Below are 23,215 nucleotides of genomic sequence, written 5' to 3'. Positions count from 1 at the left end.
ATTTTTTTTTGTGTGTGTGTATGTGTTAATGTATTGTATATAATTTTATCTGGCTTCATGGGCTTTTCTTCCCATTATAAAAAAGTGTATTTTGAATGGTTTAAATGATATCGATTTTTTTAAGAGGATCCCTCATACATAGCTACAAATTAGTACACGTCGAAAAAAGAATGAGTAAAATTGCTTCAAAATCAGCATAGTATCTAAATATAAATTTAATAGTTGCAGTGAATCTGGTTTTCATGTTAATGCACTTATAATAAACATTTCAAAGATAAAATAAGTATGAAAATTTAAAAAATGCATGCTATTTTTATAATAAATCGCCTCTTAAAATAAATACTATTGTGCAGAGATAAATAAAAAATAGATTTATAAAGTGTTTTTAAATATTATGGTTTAAGATTTAACACGGTTGCAATGAACAGAATTTCTTATATACATAATAAAATTTGAAAAACTTGAGGGAAAAGAAACAGACACTTTCTAATATATGGACTATTGTGAGCTATATTTTTAAAGGTTAATATATGAATTTCCGGCTTCTCGAAAACATTCACATGACTCATTTCTGTATTCCATTAAATGTCCCTGATTTTATGAGACTGAAATTGTAAAATCGATACTTTGGAGGTACAAATGCTCTCGGTTTCAATAAAAACTTTTTGTAGTTTTCAATGGCATCTGCACATCAAAAGAAAAAGGAAACCGCTAATAAACGCTTGTGAATAAACGCTGGCCGCTTGAATGAAAATTAAAGTCCTTAACCCGGAAGACGGTTCATTCAACATTTTCAATACCATCATTTCCACCGAACAACTAACTCATTTGGAAATGGGGCCCGGTGAAATGTCCCGCGATTAATAATGAGAGAGAATACGTTGAGAACGAGCTAATTATCTGGAAACAAGGCCACTAATCATCGTCTATTCCGAGAAAGCTTGCAACCGAAGAATTACCAAACTTATTTGGAAATGTTGTTCCAGACACGTGTTTGATGCAGAGACCGTACGTTGTAGAATAAAAAGTCACGGGCTGTCCCCTACAATAGAGAGTGATTGCGCACCCAAAAGCAAAAGCAATTAGATATAAAAAAATAAAAATTTATCAGTTATGGTGAAGCATGCTTGTAAAAAGATAGTCGCAGCTACTATTTCAAACAAAATAAGACTTGACAGTAATTTAAACCTATTTTCCACTCATTTCGAAAAGAAAAATAAATAGTGAAATGGGAAATTTGAATAGACGAAATTAAAATCATCGTCTATTCAAATCGGCGGAGGCTTTAATTTACAAAGTCTCTTATGGGGACTAGAAATTAAGGTTAACATAACATTAAATTAAGGATAAGGAGGCTGGGCTATTTATTGACCTTCTCCTAAAATACAATTTAGCGATTTCGAACGCCCCTGGATCTTTGCCAACATTTCAATCAGTGAACGGGAGAAGCTGCGTGCATATTACAATTTGGACAAACGATCTCCACGAAAGAACATTAGATTGGAAAGTGATTCAAAGCACTTTAAGTTGTCCTAATTTTCTTCATTTCAAACTTGGAGTGGAGGACACAAATCTCACTCCAGAGACATATAGATTGAGCACACGAAGCATCAATAAAATAGGCGCAAAGATGGTAAAACGCTATGAAAATATCAAAGAATCTATGGGACAGATTTCTACAAAACCATAACTTGAAAATTGGGTCAATGAGTTTACAAGATTCATCCAGAAAACTATACCAGCTATGAAAATACAATATGAAATAACAACTCCGAGTCCTGTGTTGGGATTTCTAATTAAAACAGCAGAGAAAATGAACAAGGGCCCTCAAACACAGATGTCAAAGATGCAAAGAACCAACTGAGAGACAAAAGAGACAAATGACATTTAAAAGAAATTATGCAATCTGCTGAGGGATTTTAAGGAAAAAAAGTCGAGATTGCTTCGAAACTCTATGCAGTCAAATCACAAGAAACAATCCATTTCAATTACCATACAATACCTGGTAAATTGAAAAGAAAACCAATATTATCCGCTGTCAAAAGAACAGGTGGTGCTAAAACAAGAAACGAATCAGAAACAATAAAAGCGATAATAAGCACTTTATTCTAAGATGATGATATTAACAATGAAAACAGAATACAAAAACTGATAAGAAAACAAACTGGAGAATATGAAAGGACACAGAAGGACAAACCATTCACATAAAAATGAGATAAGGGCAAATAATTATATGAAAATAATTATAAATCTAAATAGCAGCATTGAAAGAATAATATTTTGAATTTTACAGTGGTATAAAAACAAACTTTTGCAATAATTTTTTTTTAAATTATTGCCAAAAAATGTTTTTAAAAAGTTTAATTTTAAATTAACTAAAATTCTAGATAAAAAAGAAGATTTCGCAGAATTCAAATATATTTTTCTTAACTTTTACAACTATCCACTTGGCGTGCAGATTATGAAGATGTAGAAATTATTAACAAAACACATCGTTGTAGGATAGAGTGACGTACAATCATCAAATATAAAAAAAAGACACCTTTGTAACTTTTATATTTATTGTCGCATCTGCGCAAGATTTATGTCAATGGAAATGGATTAAAGGAACTGGTTTGTTGAGATAGACAAACTGATTAACCGAGTTAACAAATATAGTTAATTAACTACTATCTCTATATTTTTCCCTTTCAGGAAGCGAGATATTTTTAATAATTCGATTCAGCAGGCCTTTTTATGTATGCGAATTAAATTTCGTTCCAAAATTCGTAGTAATTCTTGATATATACTTAATTCTGTTTTCTGAAAACTCCGACCAAAAAGAGCCAACCAACCGAGGACCATACATTAAGTAATTTTCGGCATTTTAATAAGACCGGTAAAGAGAAGAAAATTAATTAAACATTCTTACAATCAATCTATCCTGCAACCAAATTTTATTTCGTTTGAGTTAAAAAAACATTCATTAAAAAAAAAAGAAAACAAAAGTTATATAAAATTAAAATTTTCTGATATGAAAATAAATTTATTTATGTGACTGCGATATCATAACTGCAGTTGAAGCTTGCGCTTTACAAAGAATGGATCTATAAATAAAAATAAATTTAATATAAGGTCCCTTAGAAAGAGGGCTTTGCAAATCGATGGCGAGAATTTTACACATTTTTGTCTATATTTCAAAAACTATTTGAGATATGTGGACAACTTTTTGAATTCAGACATATTAGCATGTCAACTTTGCACCCATGCAAAAATTTAGCTATGTTACTCTCCCCCCCCCTTCATGTTTAAAAATTCATTGAAAAATATTAAATCTGTGTTATTTATGCATTTATTTTATAATTTAATGAAAAAGGATTTTTATGGAAAGAATTCCCATTCATAAGTTTCTTCCAAAATTTGATAGAAATCTAAAATTTATTTTGAAAAACACGTGCCAAAGTTGTTGTTTGCTTTTTCAGCTAGTTCCGTTTTAGAATTCACTGAAGCTTCAAAAAACAAATAAATGATCGATTTTCTTCCTCTTTTGAGAAGGTTTGGAATCTGTAAATGAATTCAAATCTTTCTCTTCGTATAATTATAATAAATGAAAGAACACTAAATTCCAACTTCCGAAAAAGCATCTTCCCGCGAGCGATAACGAGCATTTCACTTCGCTTCTGCAGAGCCTTTTGCAAAGAGAAACACTCGGGAGAAGACGGGTGAAATTTTTAGCCTTCAATCGATATTCGATTACGCAAATAGTATGTCTCTTCAGAGGGTGGGGGCAGCAACAGGTGGGTTTGCTCTCGAGGGAACGACCACACATCTAGTTCGTAGTGAGGGAACGAGTTAAGGTTCGTTTGCTTGCTGTGAGTTCAGATTCCTTATTCCTGTACACACGGAGAACAGTGCTCTAAAATAGAACCATTTTCTCATTTCGTTAGAAAATTAATTTTGATATTTTTCAAAATTTTAGCTCTGCCCGATTTAAAAAATGTTCTCTCTTTCCGTCTGTGAACAAGATTTTTCAAACAGGTATAATTTGGTAGGCAGTATGAAAGCTCCGCATGAAATTTCTAATAAAGTGGAAGAAACTAAAATAACGTGGAATTATCAAGTCGAAGATCTGTGAAGTTTCCAACAGTCCGCACGGTTGCAAATTTGCTAGTGATTCATCCACATCAATAAAAATGATATTCATTCATAAAAAATCTGCTTTTTTGGAACAAAGAGTCGTAATTTCTTCACCAAGGTGAATTCCAACTCACAATGCAGATACATTCTTGGCCTCATCTAATTCCACGCTTATGTCGGAGATGAAATGGAAGCAACAAAAAGCTTTCGGAAAATTTCTCAAAACTCCGCTGGATATCGTCTTTGAGAGAGGGAACATATTTGCAGTAATTGAAAAGTTTGCTGTAAAAAGGATTAACTCCAACTTAGGGGAAATTGGAGTTACATGCACTATCATGTGGTAAAAACAAAACTTGTTTGGTGCCAAAAAGATGTAGTTCCAATTGTTAATTCTCCCGTAACTCTGGCGATGGAGCTGTCTGTCTCATTAGTTTACTGTAACATAGAGTAGCTCCTGGAGCTACCGTCATTTCTTCCCATAAATCCTGCCTTCGAAAACATTGAAAAACGCACAAGGAAAGTAGAAAGAGTTTTTCTACAGTGTTAATGTACTAGTATCATAGAGAAGACAAATGAAAAGTTTGTTGTTACTAAAGTTACCCAAGGAATGATTTTCAACTTCGTTAACCCATTAAAAGGTTTCTTCCTGAAAACTCCTTACATCCTTTCTAATGATAACAAAAGTATTTTATGATGAAATATAGAGTTTTTGCTTATGAAAAATCCCAAATTAATACAGGAAACATATTATGTAGAGAGAGTTTTGGACTGCTTTGTAACAGGCCAGTGAGAATATTCAACATCCAACTTTGTTCCGTTAATGTTAGAACAGATTCAGCCATCTTACTCCCGCTCCGTTCCACTTAAGAGCGCAAAATATAAAGATGCAATAGAACTAGCTCGCAAATACGTCCCACAAAATATGTGGTTCTACGATGGCCTACAACCCGACGACACAGCAGATGAGCCCGACGTTACAGAGGGGGAGTGTGATGAGTAATGGGAATTAAAAAAAATTTTAAGCCAAGTTGTATGTATATTTTTTAGTTTACTTTAAGACAAGTTTAGTTTACTTTATATTATAGCAAATTGCATTTTTATTGAAAAATATTTTTTGTAGAGGTAGACAGACTATTTATTTGGTTGTAAGAAAGCGGTAGCTCCAACATTCCAACAATTGCCACGTCAGCTGGAAAATATATTTTTGAGTGAAAATAGTGTCATAATATGTAGGAAAAATCTTCGCCAGGCATTTATTTAGGTCAGAAATAGATCTCGTTCTCCTTCAAATGTTTTTAAATTTTGAGCAATTTTTTAAATATAATAAATGGCAATTAAATCCGTTGGATATACATTCAACAATTTTATACAGGAGAGAGTTATGTTTCGAATTTCAACATTCCTTCAAAATATTGCAACTTGCGTGAAAATTCTCGCATCCAAACTCCTTTTTTATCCAATAAACCAGATTTTATTGAAATTAAATATTTAGCGAACTGCAGGTCTGAGGTGGCAAAATGAACGGTTTCACAATTGGCAATATTTTTTTGCAAACAACATTTGATGTTAGAGTGCCATCGTCTTGCATATTTTTCTTGCAATCTTTGATGATAAAAATATTGCTTGATTGCGACAATCAAACGACAGTTACTTGCACTATTCAATTACAGCACGTTTGAAGTCAGCAGAGTCTGCCAGAATGAGTTTAAGATTGTTGACGTAAGTAAACAGCGTGTTTTAATTTAAATTGATTATTTGACGTTAGAAGTCGATAAAATAATTTATCCATTAACACATTCTTTGTTTTCGCTGAGAATAAAAGTTGTTGAAAGGAAATAATAGCTTTAATACAATACGAACGCGTCGATAAGCAATTGACATTATTGGCATTCATTTCCGTCTTTTTTTTTTTTAAACTTTAATTTTCTATTATGTCTTTAATATTTTTGCAATTTTCTGATGAACTGGATCAGTGTGGGGCAATAAATATATAAATAAAAATAAAAATGGTCCATGCTACATAAGAACTCATAAAAGTCCTATCTACAGATACCTTATTTATTGATGTATTAATTCAGTAAAAGATATATTGGCGACATAAATAATATATTGGAGAGCATATTACATTAAATTTCATTGTCGTTCATTTCTGCTTCATTTACTTATAATTCCTAGTGAAAATTTTATTTTTTTATGATTTCATGCTACTGACTATCGAAAAAATACAGCATTATACTTTTTTTTTTCCTGAAAAGAATCGAATAATGACAAAACATCGCACAAAGATATCTGCCAACAGTATTTTGTACTCAAGCATTTCTCGATGAGAATGTTGTTGGTAAAGAAAAATCGAATATTCAGAGACAATAGAGTGATTAGTTTACAGTAGATAATTCAAGGCTGGTGAGACAACACAAAATTTAAAAAAAAAAAAAAAAAAAAAAAAAAGTGCCTCTAACCAGCTGAAATGTATGAACCAATCTTTGGCGTCAGAGTGCAGTGACGGAGCGTTCTTTCCCAGAGATCATGAACTTTGAAGCTGCATCGATCGACGCTTCACGGACAGGCTTCCCATCGACAGATTTCATCCAAAATTCGATAGAAACCTGCAAATTTGATGAAAATTCGACTTCCCGGATTTCATTCCAAAGGCATCACGAGGTTTAAACACTCTGTTCGTATAGATGGTGGGAAGAGCGCAGCATGAAAACACGCTTTAATCTAAGAATAGTAGCAAAAGGTTTTTATTGTCATATTTATTATTTTGATAAATAATGAAATTAATCGATAATTAAAACTCCCAATGATTCTGAATATAATTTCATAAATATATCAACAACTTAAATAAGAAAATACAACACTTAAACTTCCAACAGTCATATTTATATATATATATATATATATATATATATATATATATATATATATATATGGTTACGTATACTGTACAAATCGTCAATTGGTTATCGATGGGTTATAAAAATAATTCTCTAACGTCATTTCGGGACAAGGTTACATCAGTATTAAATCCTTGAAAACATTTAAGAAAAACGAAAAATTTTCTACGATATTCTTTTCAGATTTTTTAATGAACAAAAATAATTTCGAATTAAACACGCTTATTTAACAATAAGTTTTAAAAAAATTAAAAGACCAAATTAAAATTTAATTTACCTACAAAAATTAAATTAAATTGAACTTTAAACGCTCGAATTAGATCCCCTTCAAAAACAAGACGAAATGATTCCGGTCTGAGAGATTTGTGAAGCAGCGACCTGATATATCAAACCGGAACAAGTTAGTGCCAAAGCCATCGAGCGGATAGGAAGAGGGAGGGGGGGGGGAGTAAAAAAAGGCGTGGCCTGAAACGGTCGATACTGACACCTGACTTCTCGCCCTAAAACTTGTTCCATCAATCAACAGTTGCCATGGAAACGTTTCTGTCTCCCCCCCCCCACACACACACTGTTCGGAAACAAACGATCCGAACAAACGATTTTTTTTTTCAAACCAACATCTTTCTATCGTCACCTTCCTTCCAGAATAATAATTCTCGAAACAGAAAGCATGCCTAAGCACTGCGGAGATTTACTCGAAATGAAAATATTCTTACTAGAGCATCCTCCGATAGATTCTAATTTCAAAAATAGAACTCCGCTACATCGATCGATTTGAGAAGTTTTATTCACTTTAATGCACTTGAAAGCGACAGAAAATGTAAAAGAATTGGACCTAGAAATTATTGATACATTCTAGAATAAATAATAATGTGAAAAATTGCTGTTGCTATGATTGCGTAAAATAAAGTGAAATGTTCATCGTGAAAAACATTCGATATTTCTTCTTAGGAAGTACGGATCCAGCTAAAAACGTTTACAATTGCTCCATTCTTCGATAGAATCTTATAAATATGAAAATTTTTTAAAAAAAAAAAACATTTTTTTTAAAAGGACCATTATTGAAGGTTTAAAAAGCAATTATTTCATAATTACTTTCATCATTTTAATGATTGCATAGAAAGACTAATTTTCTATATGCAACTAAAACTAAATAAATAAACGGATGTTCAAAAAACGGATCCAAAATTCAATTCAAACTGAAATTTTTATGCCGAAGGCATTCAAATGGGGGAAAAAATGGTCTTATTTCTAACTGGACATTTGGAAATGTTCCTCGTGAACATTTATTGGATTCTGCTCATGTCTACAGACACTCAAAGAGGAGCATGTTTTTATAAGCTAACATGTTAATGCACTCAATGTAGATAGAGTGAGGTACACTAGATAGAGAGAGAGATACACCATATGTAGATAGAGAGAGTAAAAGAGAGTATGTTAAAATCCGCAGGTATGGTCTCCCCGAAACTTTCTCACGTGCTTTCACTTAAAAGCATAGGCAAGTTTATGAACGACAAGTTTAGCGGTTTGAGATGTGATAGGACCTGGGACCTTGTGGTTCGCAGTCCAGTAACTAAACCATTATACCAAAACAATTGTTCGGGTAGAAGAGCTGTTAACTGGCTTATATGCTATTCACCACAGACTCTCCCTCCAGTGAGTCGGAGGTGAGAGGAACGATATGGATGTTGAGTGGCGATGTATTTAGCTGTTGTCTTAATAGGCCTGTACCCAGTTGAGTAGCTCCAAGCGTTATGGCGAGCGTTTTGTGGTTGCTGATGCGCCAAGTGAGTCTGACGGCTTTGGGTTGCTACGTCGAGTCTGACGACTTTGGTTTGCTGCGTCAAGTGAATCTGACGACTTTGGTTGCGGGTAGATGGCGCCACAACAGCTGTACGAAGGTTGAAGATTCATCGTCCGAGGTATTCACCACACAAGGAAGCCTAGATTTTTATTTTAAGAGTCCCGTCAGTGATTTTTGTACTTTTAAAAAAACAGTGCGTGTATATGAACTGCATGCACTTCGCGTACAATAGTTACACAAAATAAATTCTTGGCGTGAAGCTACCGATTTTACTGCATGCAAGTGCGATCTTCGGCGATTAATCACTGGCATTCGGTTAATACACAGGTGCCAGAAAATCAAATGGTTGGTCTTTCGAATCAAAATGAAGGTTGGACGCCTTTTTTTCGATCTATGAAGCTGAAGCATTTACCAAACCCTTGGAATCTTGCTGTTGACATCATTCTCAGAAAGCTTTATCATGTTTGTTAACATTAACAGCACAATACTTGAAAGTAATTGCTAAAATTAAATCAAAAAATTCACTTTTAAGAAATACCCACATAGTGCTATAAAAATTCTTTGTGTGGATGCGCTTTAAACATTCTTCATAGAAAGTTGTCTGTCATTAAAAAAGAGACCAATCAATCATTTAGCTCATAATAAATGTAGTTTAAGGAAACTTTCGAGGGAGGAGGGAGGGGAAAGACCCATCGTTTAAGATGATGGAACTTTTCATTTAACGTTGAGCAAGAGTCTCATTATTGATATCGTCATCCGTGGTCACTTCCTTTGTTCGCGGAGAAATAACTAAATCATGATCAAAGACAAGAATGTTTTACTTATCTGATTCAGATTTGCAAGTGGAATAAATTCTGTGGACTTGTTTGGAAGTGAAAAGGCGAATTGCTATTCAAAAGTTTGTTGAGGTACAACAGAATTACGTGCAAACTAAGAATTTGAAATTTTTTCAAAAGACGTCATTATAATGAAAATATGCATCGGAACACCAATGTGATAATTTGACGCTGTAAATAATATTTTGAATTTTTTTAAAAACAGATAATTCCATATTAACATGGATGGCTTCGAACTTATTTTGTAAATCTCACAGCAAGTTTATTTAGGAATAGAAAGCATTACCAGAGGGATTTGGCGAGTTAAAAGAGAAAGCACATTTGACAGGGATGAGCGTTTTGTGATGAACAAAAATTAACTGAAAACAAAAATGATGCAATTATACGCAATACTCTTAAACGTATGTATGCTAGAAAATGAATATGATTGCTTTTAAATTTTGCATAAAAAATCTACTTTTTCACTCATTATTGTATTTATTGTATTTAAATGAATCGTGGATTAAGGAAGCAATTTTGTAAAAAGAGATCCAAGGAAAATAGGCATAATTTTTTTTCTGTAATTTTCAGAATAATCTCAGAAATTTGAAGAATGATTCATTCATTCATTTTTATTCATTAAATGTAGAACATTCACAAAACAAAATATTATGAGATTATTACAAATTGATTGACGTTGAGAAATGGTCAAAATATCCGACGGAAAAAGGACAATACTCATTTCAGGTTTTATAATTAAACTAGAATTTTGAAAAAAATATCAATCCGAAGGTCCCAGAAAAATAAAACAATACCGAAATTATGGAATATTCAGTCAAGAGGAAACAATTCAACTCCAAAAAGTAGTATTATCGAAGAAGGTAGGAAACAATTCAACTCCAAAAAGTAGTAATATCGAAGAAGGTAGGAAACAACTCAACTCCTATTCCGCACTCAACCCTACCTCTGCAGTCTGCCCTCCTATAAAAATAATTTCACCTCTGGCTCATGAGATCCAATTTATTTAAGCCGTACAATGCAGATCCATGCTTCCTTTCCGACTCTTTCGAATGGGGTTTAATTTCTGAGCAGCAGGAGCTAAAATTTCCTTCAAAATCTTGTTGGGTTAGACAACTTCCAGCTCCATAACTGACATTATAATGCACTTGAAAATGAATCATCGGTATTAATTGAAATTAACCAGTTATCTCACATAAAAACTCTTTCAGATTCTCAAATTCAAGTTTTCCCCCACTTTTTTCCGGTAGATATTTGACTTAGTTTTACTTTTCTTATTTACACCGGTGAATGGAGCTGAAATCTCGGATTAGAATAATTTGGAATATAGGTTCCACAAAGACCCATATAACCTAGTTTTAAACTAGCGTCCTTCGTTACGGCTGTTCTGGTTAATCTTCGACTTTTTCTCAGATTAGTCGATATTTTTTTTGTTCAAATATTAACTTTGTTTTATAAAGTTCAAATATTTTTATCTACTCTGCGTCAAAACTGCTTTTGTCTTGCCTTAGAGGAGCCAATTAGCCAATTTAGCTAATTCTGTAAACATTTACTTTTAAGTAAGTTAAATGCACCACAAGTGACTTAAAAAATAATCACGGCATCCATGTAAGCTTAAAGTTATTCATAATGCGATTTTAATACATGGTTCGTTTTCCACTAAAATATACTATATCCCCCACGAGATTAAAAAAGAAAAGCATAATTTTTCTCTTGTATGTTACATTATGAGCGGTAAAATCGTTAAAAGCTTATTGCTTCTATTCATTTTGAAGCAATAAGCATTTTAATGCAGAAATATTTTAACTATTTAATATCCTAAATATTTTACTATTTTAATTCGTTAGAAATTAAATTAATTTTGCAATAAAGAATAATTCTTGCACTCCTTTCATATAAAAAACAAATACCTTTGTAACAAATTTCAATACACACACACACACACACACACACACACACACACACACACACACACACACACACACACACACACACACACACACACACACACAAAGAAACAAATCCGCGGATTCTTTCTTCGGTCACATAAACTATTGGATGGCTGATTTCAGATTCAGATGGATTTTTTTCAACTTTCTATTGATTCTTAAACTTGGCTCTCGACCTGTATATACACGATGTTATACAAAAACAATATATATATATATTTTTTTTACTACACAAGAGAAAGATTTTATTTTTTGTGCTTGCCTCAACTGGCTACACATGTGATGCTTGAAATTTATTACTTTACACTGATGGACAATAACTAAGGAGAGATGACAATAGCAATGACAAGAAAGACAAATTGCAAAGTAAAGAAATGTGGAAATTATTCTAAATGCGAAATCCAATAAGATGTGTTATAAGTATGCAAATTTTGTATTGCCGCATTTGCTCGCCACGTGATGTCTTCCCAATATTCCTTAAATGATTTTACTCTTGGCTACATTATAAACAAACGTAAAAAAAAAAAAAAACTGAAGTAGCCAAAACGTTTGATGTCAGTCACAAAGAAAGGTAAGGTTTGTTTCAAGGCTTTGGAAATCATTCTAAGCAAAAGTAATATGTAGCAAATGTCACGGCGGATCGTATTCGTAATATGATGCCTGTAAAAGATAGATTCATAGTGCTGTTGAAAAAAAAAAAAAAAGAGTAGGCAGCATAGTTAGTCAGGTAGCAAATCAGGTATTTTCTGTTACTGGCAAGCGGATCTCCCGAAAAAATATCGCTAGACGTTTGTAAGGAGTACTATACGTCCACCGTCCTGTTGTTCAGACGTCACTGTACGGCCCGTTTCCAATGGTGTTGTCAAATCGCAATTGGAGGGTAGAGGATTGGATTTGCATATGTTAGTCAAAGGAAATTAAGTTCTCTCTCTTATTTGATTACCAACTGATTTGGCGTGAGAAGGGTACAACACATAGTCCGACAAGTATATAGGAGAGACATTAGTGTCCTTAAATGCAGTGTCATGTCCTGGTATCATACTCAATAGCCGTACATCCTCTATGTGCTTCCAACTGGGACTATGAGTGGTGAATTACTAATGTCCTGTGGTGTTAACGCTTACATTTTTTTCATGGACGACAAAGCAGCACGTCAGCGAGCAGTCGCTGTTTTGGAGTATCTAAAGAGCTAGAATATCCAATGCTTGAAATCACGTTCTGCAGATATGAATCTTATTGAAAAAAAATTGAGATTGGGGAGCAATCTTGCTGATCGACAGTGCTCTCTAATAAACAAGGACCCCCTTATCCATGTCCTGACAGTGGAATGGAATAAATTGCCGCAACAGCTGCAATATAAAGGCAAATATGTGCAAAGCATGCTACGACTTGCGGAATCTCCCTTGCCCTCCAAGGTGGCTATGTACCGTACTGACATCTTTTTCTCTTCGCCACTTTGTCCTTTAAACACTTTTCAAATACCCGAAAATTCAAAAATCCCGAAAAAGAATTATATCTACAACACCCAAAGCCTGAGCTTCTATAATCTAAACCAAATTTAAAGAGCCAAGACGTTAAAGTTATAGTGAATAACTTCCTGAATAAATTCTTATTTAAGAAAGAAAGGGGGGGGGCATACAATTCCAAAATGCATTCCATTTCAAATTTTGACCCAACAAATCCACCAAATTGAGAAGCTTGCTTCGTTCCGTTTTGTGATGAAATTTCAGCTTTAAAGGATTTACCCAGTTATCAAAAAGAAACATAAAAATCAGTTTAAATCTTCAACTATTAATCAATATGAATCTGATTCCGAAACCTCGACTACCTTGCCTTTTCAGTTTTCAACCTTTCTTATTAAGCAAAGTTTCTATTCAACATAAGCAACGAAAGTACTGATAAAATCAAATCCATCATCAACCATTATAAACTCCGACTCAGAATGTGTGCCTAAAGATAGCATTCTGAATAACAAAATTGATGATGGAATGCAGCTGTTACGCCATAGATTATGATTTCAATAAAACTGTTGAAGATATCCATCCTGTTATTATGAAAAAAAATTAATAAACCAAACATCCTCTGATAAGGTTACATTGAAACTAAAAAGAGCCCATTTTGACGGGTTCATTTTAGAATTTTTTATCTTTCAGCATTAAATACACAGATTCCTAACATCTAACAATACACCTAAATATTTATAAAAATTAATCAATACAAAAGATTGTAATGATTTTTTTGCCTTATGTTATCAGAATTATTTTTTTAAAAAAACTTTTTTTTTTTACCATTTTTAACTTCTGGTTCGAATCTTCCGAATAGATGAATTTTTGGTATATCCTTCACTGAGTTAGAATTCTTTCTACTTTGTGATAGTTTTGCAAGTATAGTCTTTAATTTTTAACGATATATGTGTTTTATAATACGATTTTATAATTTTTAACAATAATTCCATATTTTTTTAGAATATTCACAATTTTTTAATGCTATCGTGAGCCTATACCTCTATCATATGTCGCACAGCATGGCCAAATATACCCCAATACCCAATACAAACCACAACCAGTTCATTGGATTGGGGTTATGACGGTATAAAGAGTTTTGGACAATTACTTTTTTTAATTCCGCAATAAATTCCGCATTAATGTTTGTACTGGTGTCTGGAGTTATAACATTGGTAAAATATGTAAAAATGTCTGTAAAGTTGATGTAACATTAGATTAGTAAGACAGCATACCATCGCCTCATCTAGAGTGCAAATAAACTACATATATTCATATCTTTGAAAATTCAGAGAATATATAGGGTCAATTAAATCTACATTAACTACTTGTGATAGCAATTCAGGCATCGACGATAGTGCAATTGGAAATATACTACAAGTCTTCAGAATAAATTAGCATTAGTTTCACAAATCTAAAAAATGGCTGGCCCAAGAAATCCTTATGAAGAAGATAACAATTCACAATAGCTACCTTTTTTCTTTTTTGAATGCTTACAAACGATAGTTTAATCAGTGTAGCACTCTTTGTCGGAGAGAAACCTATCAACTGCAAAGCTTCAATTTATGACTTCTGACTTCTTTCTTCCAATGACTTCTTTGTTTTCCCTTTAACCGTTTTTCTACTTCAATCATATAAGAGATTATTTGTTTTTGGTATTACTCACTGTTGTTGTTTGCTAGCGCTTTACCCTGCCGAATCTCAGATGAATCCATGTAGTTTCTTCCACTCCCTTGAAAGTTCAGCATTAACTATGGATTGATGTTCTAAAAAGGTGAGGGCTGAAGAGGAAGAACTAGAGAAGCTGCAGCCCTCTTTGGCCAAGCTATCTGCACGCTCATTGCCGTAAATGTCAACGTACGAAGGGATCACTGAAAATGAACATCATGGAACTCTGAAATAAGCCTGAGCTTGAGAAAGATAGAAATACTTGTTTTTATCTCCTACTGTGATCCATTTGTGGAGGTGTTGAAAGGATCTGCGGTTATCCGAAAGGATCCAGAGGTCCCAAGTCATTTTCATTGAGAATCGCTTCGAGACCGTGTTCAATTGCGTTTAATTCGCTGTTGAAGACAGGTGTGAGATAAGGGTTTCGGAGGCAGATATAAAATTTATCCCTTGGCTTCTGAATGTAGATGCCACTAAAAAACTACTGATATACTTTTACCTTCATCTTGTTCAAAATCTACTACTTTTGGAAGCGAATAAGGACTAGTGTATTCTTTTATTAATTAGCACTTGTAACAATTTCTCAGATTACGAAATAATAATTATATTACCTATTATTAATAAAAAATGCGTGCCTGTGTTGGCGCTCTATAAGACATATCTCTGAATCTATAACTGAGATTTAGCATAAATAAACTTTGGAACTGGTTACATCAAATGAATTTTTTAAATTTTAATTTATTGAAAATTAGCGAGAATTTGGAGTTTTTGAGTAAAAATCCCGAAAATATTAATGAATAAAAATTTAAAATTTTATAAAAATATTTTTGCAGAATTTCGCATAATTCTTTATTCGATTGCAAATCGTTGATGAAATTCAATCATTTTTATTGTTTCATTAAATGCATAACCACGAGATTTATTTTTTTTAAGTTACAGAAGAAGGAATTCACTATTATTTGCACAATCAACGTGAAGAATAAAAAAATCAATCACTAATGATAATGTTTGATTAGTAGTAAGCAGTTAAGTAAATGATAATTTTTTTCAAAGTCATCGGACGATTCATTTAAATTGTTCGTGCATATAACGAATGCCTATAGCAATTTGAATCTTGAACTATAAATAGTTGGTGCAGTTTGCTAAAAATGGCTCTTGCGCAAAAAAAAAACAAAAACAAAAAAAAAAAAAAAACTGAAACAACCAATCTTGAGGCAGCTTAAAAAATCTTTGTTGGGAAAAGAATGAATATCAAATTATGTTTCAGAGATTTCATAGAAATTTGATACTAACAGTATCCCCAGTTGATCGTCAAAGGCCCCCAGTTCACTACTAATAAAGAAAAATTGTGTGCACACTACAGCTGGATTACCACTGTGAAATTTAGTACAGTTTCTTAAAAGTTCAAATTAGAATCTTAACTAATTAAAATTTAAAAGAAATATTTAGTGTTCTTAATGCTTATAACGTCTGAAAATCGCGCAAAAAGGTTTTTTACATCATCTTAAAATTCGAAAGCTACATTTTTAATGATAAGGATTTATTTCGCATGGAATTTTTCCCAAAATATTTTTTATGCTATATTTACATCAATAGTTTTCACTGAAAGAAATTTAAATGCTCAGAATTCCTGAAAAGAGAGGTTGGCTTTACAAAGGTATGAAATGCATTGAAAAAAAAATTACTGTACTTTTAATTTCTGCATTATTGTAGTAAATTTTAGCAGTATTCCAGGAATAAAGGGCTATTAATTAATATTCTGTCTTTTTCAAAACATTATTCCAGTCATCCATGGGGTTATGGTCATAAAAATAAAGGGCAACTGATGTACTCGGCTAGTTCAAAATAAGATCTTACAAATCATTCAAAAAAAGGATCTTGCAAATTATTTAGATTTAAAAAAAAAGAATTCTATAATTTTCGATATTGTTAACAAATAAATTTATTTCGATGTAATAAATTACGATCTGCAAAACAACACTTGCCTTTTTTACTTTCTCCCATAGGAAGTTCAGATGAGAAAAGTTAGCAATCGACATCGAGATTTTGATGAGTCTCCATATTTCCCGATAAAAAAAATGTCGGATATCTATCAAAGACTTAACATCGGTTATTTGACATCTCAATATTTTCTCCTCCTCTATTTCGAAAAGAAGTGTTTAAAATCCAGCCACAAAATTTGGATGTCGGATTTTTTAAAAATAAATCTGAGTGAGGAGGTCGCTAATGCACACGACGAAGGAACATCTGGCTGAGCTATATCGATCGCCTTTGAATCGCGGCCTGTTGATTCCACCGTGATACGAAATGATTTCCCTCCCTCACGTACGAGGGGAGAAAGAGCTTTTCAATGGAGGGGGGGGGGAGGGTGCTCTTCCCTTAGCCTCTGAATGACGTGGCTCGATCGTTATTATCATACAATGAAAAAAAAAATCGTTAAAATCGTGCTAAAATTTGAAAAGGTCTGAATTTTCCCTCTCTCTCTCGCTCTTTGTTAGCTTGTTGCATGGTTGAATGATCGTGCTTAAAATATACACAAATATAGGTATTACCTAAATTTAGATGCGTATCAACCATTTTAATCGCAACACTACGATTTCCCGTAACTCTCTTGGCACAAATATTAGTCAACGTGTTCACGTGCAACACAGCAGACTAACAAACTTTATCATCGCAAATTTCCTTCAAAATTTGATAAAAATCTGTAAAAGGGTTGTAAAGACCGCATGCCAAATTTATTATAATTATCTGCGTCTGATACGCAGTATTTTTGAGTTACCACATTTATAAAATGACAGACAGGCATAATAATTTCAAAGTGAAATGTCCTAACAATTACCAATATGTTTTAACTTCGTATAAGAGAAAGGAAATAAAAGTTTACTTTAAGGTTAAAAGTTACTATTGCTTTGTCACTTAAAGTTTTAATATGTTTACGTACCTGTTTGACACATAAGAGACGATTTTCATTATTTTGAACAGTGGTAAGCTGAAAATAGATCTGGCACTAAAGGCACTCCTGAACTTAAATGCCAGATCTATATACCTAATTTTATTAAACTGACTGTTAAGTTTTGCAGTTGTCATGCTCAACTGTAATCCGACAGCCGGACACACAGACTTTTTGAGGATAGATTTTGTGCACAATTTGACATAAATCTACAAATTTCATGTAAGTATAACTTCCACAACTTTCCATCCGTCTATCTCAAAGCGTTTTTGAGTTCTCGTATTAACAAACAGACATAATAACAAAAATATATTTTTGACAAATTCAGAGAAATCTGAAATGGGGAGATTTGTCAAAATTTCGAGTTCCATTTTTTCCCCCGATTTCAACACTTTGTAAATTTCGTTTACGAAAAAGTAAAAAGAAAATAGAAGAAACGATAAAAAAAAAAAAAAAAAAATCTGAACTTTATTTAAGGAATCTAAAGAAGTTTTTGTAAAAAAATTAACTATTGTTATCGATTTTGCGCGTAACGAAATGTTAAAAATGTGGAAAGTTAAATTGAGGCACATTGAGAAAGTCAATTGCTCATAAAATTCTGTTACCAAATTTCTAGGAAAAAATTTGGTAGCAGAATATTAATCTTACCAAATTTTGTTACAAAATTACCAAACAGAATGTTTCGCTGCACACACATCAAGCAGTAAAAACACCCTCAAAGTACAGTGGAACATCCAAAATCAAAATCTGCTATTAAATTCATGGAACAGAGAATAAAAAATATGAACCTGTCATCTTTTCCCCTCATCCCTTCCAATCACTATTGGAATGGATTTTCATGAGTTTTGTAAATGGGAAAAGCAACTTCATAACGCAATGAAAAAAGACAAACTTAATATGCTGATTGCATTTTATACTCTATTGTATGTATAATGTGCGCTACACTAGAATAAGCTCATTACAAATTTGTAATTTATGAGTAAAGAATCATTCCTTCCCTAAAAGACATTAACACATGTCCTGGATGCGATAATATATATATATATATATATATAAAGATAAAAACTAAAGGGAGATAAGCAGTAAAGTCTGTTACCACATGTTACCAAAAAAAATTGAATAAAATAAAATAAAAAAGTCAAATGACTAAAAGTAAATAAATAAGATAAATAAATAAAAATTGAAAAAATGTTTTGGGAATCGAGGTATAAAATGATAATTAAGGGCAAAGAAAACTTTTAAAGCGAAAAAAAAAATTACTTTGATCTGCCATTATATCCAAAAGAGCAAGAGTTCCCCCATTTCGTATTCTCAAACAATATAATAATATCAGTTTCATAGAAAAAACAGAGGTAAGAATGTGGCGCCCCTTTTCTGTCACTCAAAATTGGATGCATCTTGACCACATATCAAATTTCTCTATCGAAGCTTATATGTTTGGTTTCCAACTTGTTGCATTTTTAACTTATTAAGTTACATATACTCGCATGGGCAGACGATTTCCGATAAAGAAATTTTCATGAAAGTCTGCAATTAAAGCAACATCCTTCAAACTGTGTTGCATTATGCTGAATAGATTAGGAGATAAACTGAAATTTTTCGAATACAAGGAAATGAAAATGTCAAAAAATATATATATGTTTTAGTTAATTTTTAATTTTGCGTCTCTTTTGCAATTGTTTTTTTCATAATTCAATTTTGTGAAATATTCCTTGATTTATCATTCCCAATTTTTTTCACGATTCGGTTAAATAAAGCAGATTATTCTTTTAAATGTTATGCCATCCGTTCTCTGAATTTTGCTTCAAAGTCTAAAATTAAGAAGAACATAAACCATTCTTTTAAATTTATTTTTTGCTTGCAATAGCTGTTGAAAGCAAAAATTCAGACTTTTGTGTAACATCCTTTTTGTATTATTCAAATCCACATTCCTCATACTTTTCTGGAAAGTAAACAAACACTCGCGACAGCCCCCCCCCCCCGCAAAAAAAAAGTTCGCATCATGAGATCCCTCTTTTAATAAGCTATTCATTTTTACACTAGGTAAATCAGAATTTGAGTTATTTACTGTAGGTTTGATTTTCAATAAATTTGTGAAAGTGTATATCATTATTCATTGTATTATTTATCTCATGATCGTGAGACATCCTTGTTTCCATATAATATTATAGACCATTATAACAATGAATGGATGTTCGGTATTTATAAATACTGTTAAACGAGCCTTTTTATAATGAATTTTTGGTTAATATTTGTTAATCTTCTGCCATTGTGAAACAGATATATAGTTGGCAAATAATATCTTACAAAGTATTAATATTATGCTAATTTTTTATAATTCACCAACTTGCACTGTTTACAAAATCATTTTAGTAACAACTAAGCTAATAAAAATTTTTAGTGAACCTGATTGCTTCGGAAACCCGCCACGCAAAAATGTTCCTTAAGCGATATTCGTGAAATATTCCTTAGTCAAGAACATTTTTGCTTACTTTGCAATTAGGAATTGGAAGGAAATGAACTCGTTGCGAGGCAGGAAAAATGTTAACAGAAACAAACTATTCGTTCAACAAGAAAAAAAATATGTTTAAATTAAAAATAGCATTTATATTTCATATTAAACATTTTTTTTTTAAAAAAAAGCACATAATAAATGAACAAACAATAAATAATTTTAATTAATAAAATAATAATTTTTTGCATAAATTTGAAGATAAGATAATAATAAATTGAAGATTATAATAAACAAATAATTTTATGAGCAATTTCAATGACTTTTTAACTTCAATAATAACGGTAAAATTTAAAACATTAAATGTGATTTGTATTGTTTCTTTTAAAGTTCTTTGTTTAGAATGCACTGTAAACATTTTATCAAATTATTTACTCCTTAATGGAAATCATTTATTAAGTTATCAGAATTTAATCTTAATCATTGCTACTATATTTAATAAAATTAAATATATTTTTGAATTATGTATTATTTATAAAAAATAGATGCATATTTAAAATAAATCATTTTTAGCTTAAACTAAATCCGTTTTTTTTTTTTCGACTATGTACATTTTTAGATTCCGTTTTTATGAATTTTTGAGCATATCGAATTTTTACTGTATTACTATCAGTTTCGGTCAGCATTTTCCAAGTTTCGTTCTTTTTGCAAATCGTTACTTTATTTTTATAATTTGCATTATAAAGAGAAAAAAAAAAAAAAAAAACGCAGAAACCTGGTCGTCTTACCACTTGTGTAGTGAATGGTGAACTCTGGCGTCGTGATTGAAGAATCGTCTCCGGTCTCGTGGTATGGCCACCTGTTATTGTGATCGACAGGGGGCTTCACCTTCTTCACCAGGAAGGAACGTGGCATTTTTGAGCAGCAAGATCACAATTTGGAACAGGAGTTATGTTGATGATGTAGTTATTTGATGGATCAACGTCGGGGTTTCAATCTGTTAGTACTGGAGAACTAGAAGAAATCACAGATAACACACTGAATGAGCCATCAGCAGTTTCTTAATGGCTTGTGAACGTACCGAACTTCTTCCGCACCTATCGAAAGCACTCAGGCGAATGATAAAAGGAATTTTTTCTCAGAGTCTTTAGGAAATATCTGATGTGAACTTATAGAACTCGAGGCACAATTCACTTGTCAGGACAATGGATACAAATATGAAATCGAAATGGAGTTTTGTCTTTATGATAAATGACATTTAATTCATCCGGAGCACAATTCTGTCTCAAACACGGCTCGGTAAAACTTGTAGTAAATTATTTGGAGAGATGCGTCAGTCTAATACGACTCACCACAGATTAGTAATCCAGAATCGCTTCGTGTTGCTAAACGTGGTAGAAAAATAATGCTGGACATAATTTCAGGGCAATCTATTTAAAAACAACTGTTCAGAGACAGGACAAATTGAAATGAGTGAATTGTATAGATTCGTTGATCATTTGCGGGTTTATTGCTGGAGGTACAGTGTGTTTCAAATGAAGCAGAACTTTTCAAATATGTCTGGAAATATCACACTTCAATGAACTTTTCTAGTGATGAGAAATGACTTTTTAAACGTCTCTATGATGTGCATCTATGAAATGACATTACATCAATGATCTCCTGAGGAGAAGATGCGATAAAATTTCCATACTTAAGCAAAATTGCATCATGTTTATTATTTTGGATTAAGTTAAAAAGCGATAATTCAATATGAAATATCTTCATCAGTAAAAATATTCATACTCTTTTCTGCATAGAAGCACTTTCAGCATTTTTGAATGTATATTGTAAATAATCCACCTTTTGAACTAAAATTATTTAATATTCAAGGTAAAAAAAAAAAAAAAAAGTGGGAAAAAGATCAAATCGGAAGCATAAGCAGAAGTGCATAAATTCAGTCAAATAAAAATCAAAATGGCATTTGCTTAAAATTTTAGCAGAAAAGTTATTTTAGAATATTTGATTAAACAAAAGCAAATATCGAAGTACTAACACAATTATTCTTTCTTCAAATAAAAAAAATCGTGAATTATTCAGGTTTCTTAAGGGAGCTGAGATGTCGGTCGTGGAAACAATAATTGTGGAAATGCAACTTATTCCGTCCAATACTGCTTCACTATTTCAGACTGAAAGGCCAGAAAACTTTCTCTGTTTACCGTCTTCCGGCAAACATGCTCATTACTGTTAAAATATTTCTTGCACATTCAAAAGAATTTGCTTCTGACGATGAAATAAAAATCGTTGCTAATAACAAACATTCCTACTTCAGCTTCACTCCGATGTTTGCGAATACGCCTCCAATCGATGGCCTTCGCTGCTGTCCCCAAACAAATTTTCAGCCCTGAAGATTCGCGAGAACTGCTTGGTGCAGGGGAAATGACAGGCACATTTTGGCGGCTTGAGTAACACAAAACGCGCAAATATTTACACTTATGCCTTCTGAATCACTTTTTTCTGACATGCGCACACCCAGAAAAATTATTGCTAGAAGAATATATTTGGTCCAGTTTTCTCACTACTTCATTATTGCTTTGTGGAAAGGGCGATGGAGAATCGTCACATGCTCGTTGCTGTCACATGGCCTGGGGGACTTGTTGCTTCCCTTTAGCTAACGGGTGGTTTGTAGCGGAGGTCGTTCCAAATGGATGACGAAGGGGGTGGCGGGGGACTTTCGGGAAGAGTGCAGTACGGACGACATGGCGAGGCGGCCGCTCTTACGACTCTAAAAATCGTTTTCTGCGTGCGCGCCCTCGGATGGCCTTGCGCAAGCGCAGTGCGAACGTAAAAGAATGGAGCGTAATGAGGGGGGAATGGAAATCTGTCTTACCACTGCCGTTTGAAATTTGCCATCCATGCGGCGTTGTCCTTTCAGAGAGATTTTAATGATTGAAAATCCAAAATGCTGACTCAAATCATAATTCTTCTCTCTTTCGATTTTCCAATTACCCTAAGTGAAAATTTTGCAATTGCAAAAAAGCTTCATTTCCCTGCTTTCTGGAGCC

General features: G+C 32.7%; 1 protein-coding gene across 1 annotated transcript in view; it reads right to left on the bottom strand.

Annotated features, from left to right (window-relative positions):
- Positions 1-22,917, bottom strand: part of LOC129981400 (transcriptional repressor scratch 2-like) — a 47,999-nt gene extending 25,082 nt beyond the window's left edge. Inside the window, exon 1 of the mRNA XM_056092232.1 lies at positions 20,960-22,917. Coding sequence (XP_055948207.1) covers positions 20,960-21,086 — 127 coding nt within the window. The 5' untranslated portion in view covers positions 21,087-22,917. The remainder of the gene's footprint in view (positions 1-20,959) is intronic.
- Between the last annotated feature and the right edge of the window lie 298 nt (positions 22,918-23,215).

Source organism: Argiope bruennichi, chromosome 8 (genome assembly GCF_947563725.1).
Source record: "Argiope bruennichi chromosome 8, qqArgBrue1.1, whole genome shotgun sequence".
NCBI classification, from domain to species: Eukaryota; Metazoa; Arthropoda; class Arachnida; order Araneae; family Araneidae; genus Argiope; species Argiope bruennichi.
This window is presented reverse-complemented; position numbering and strand designations above follow the sequence as displayed.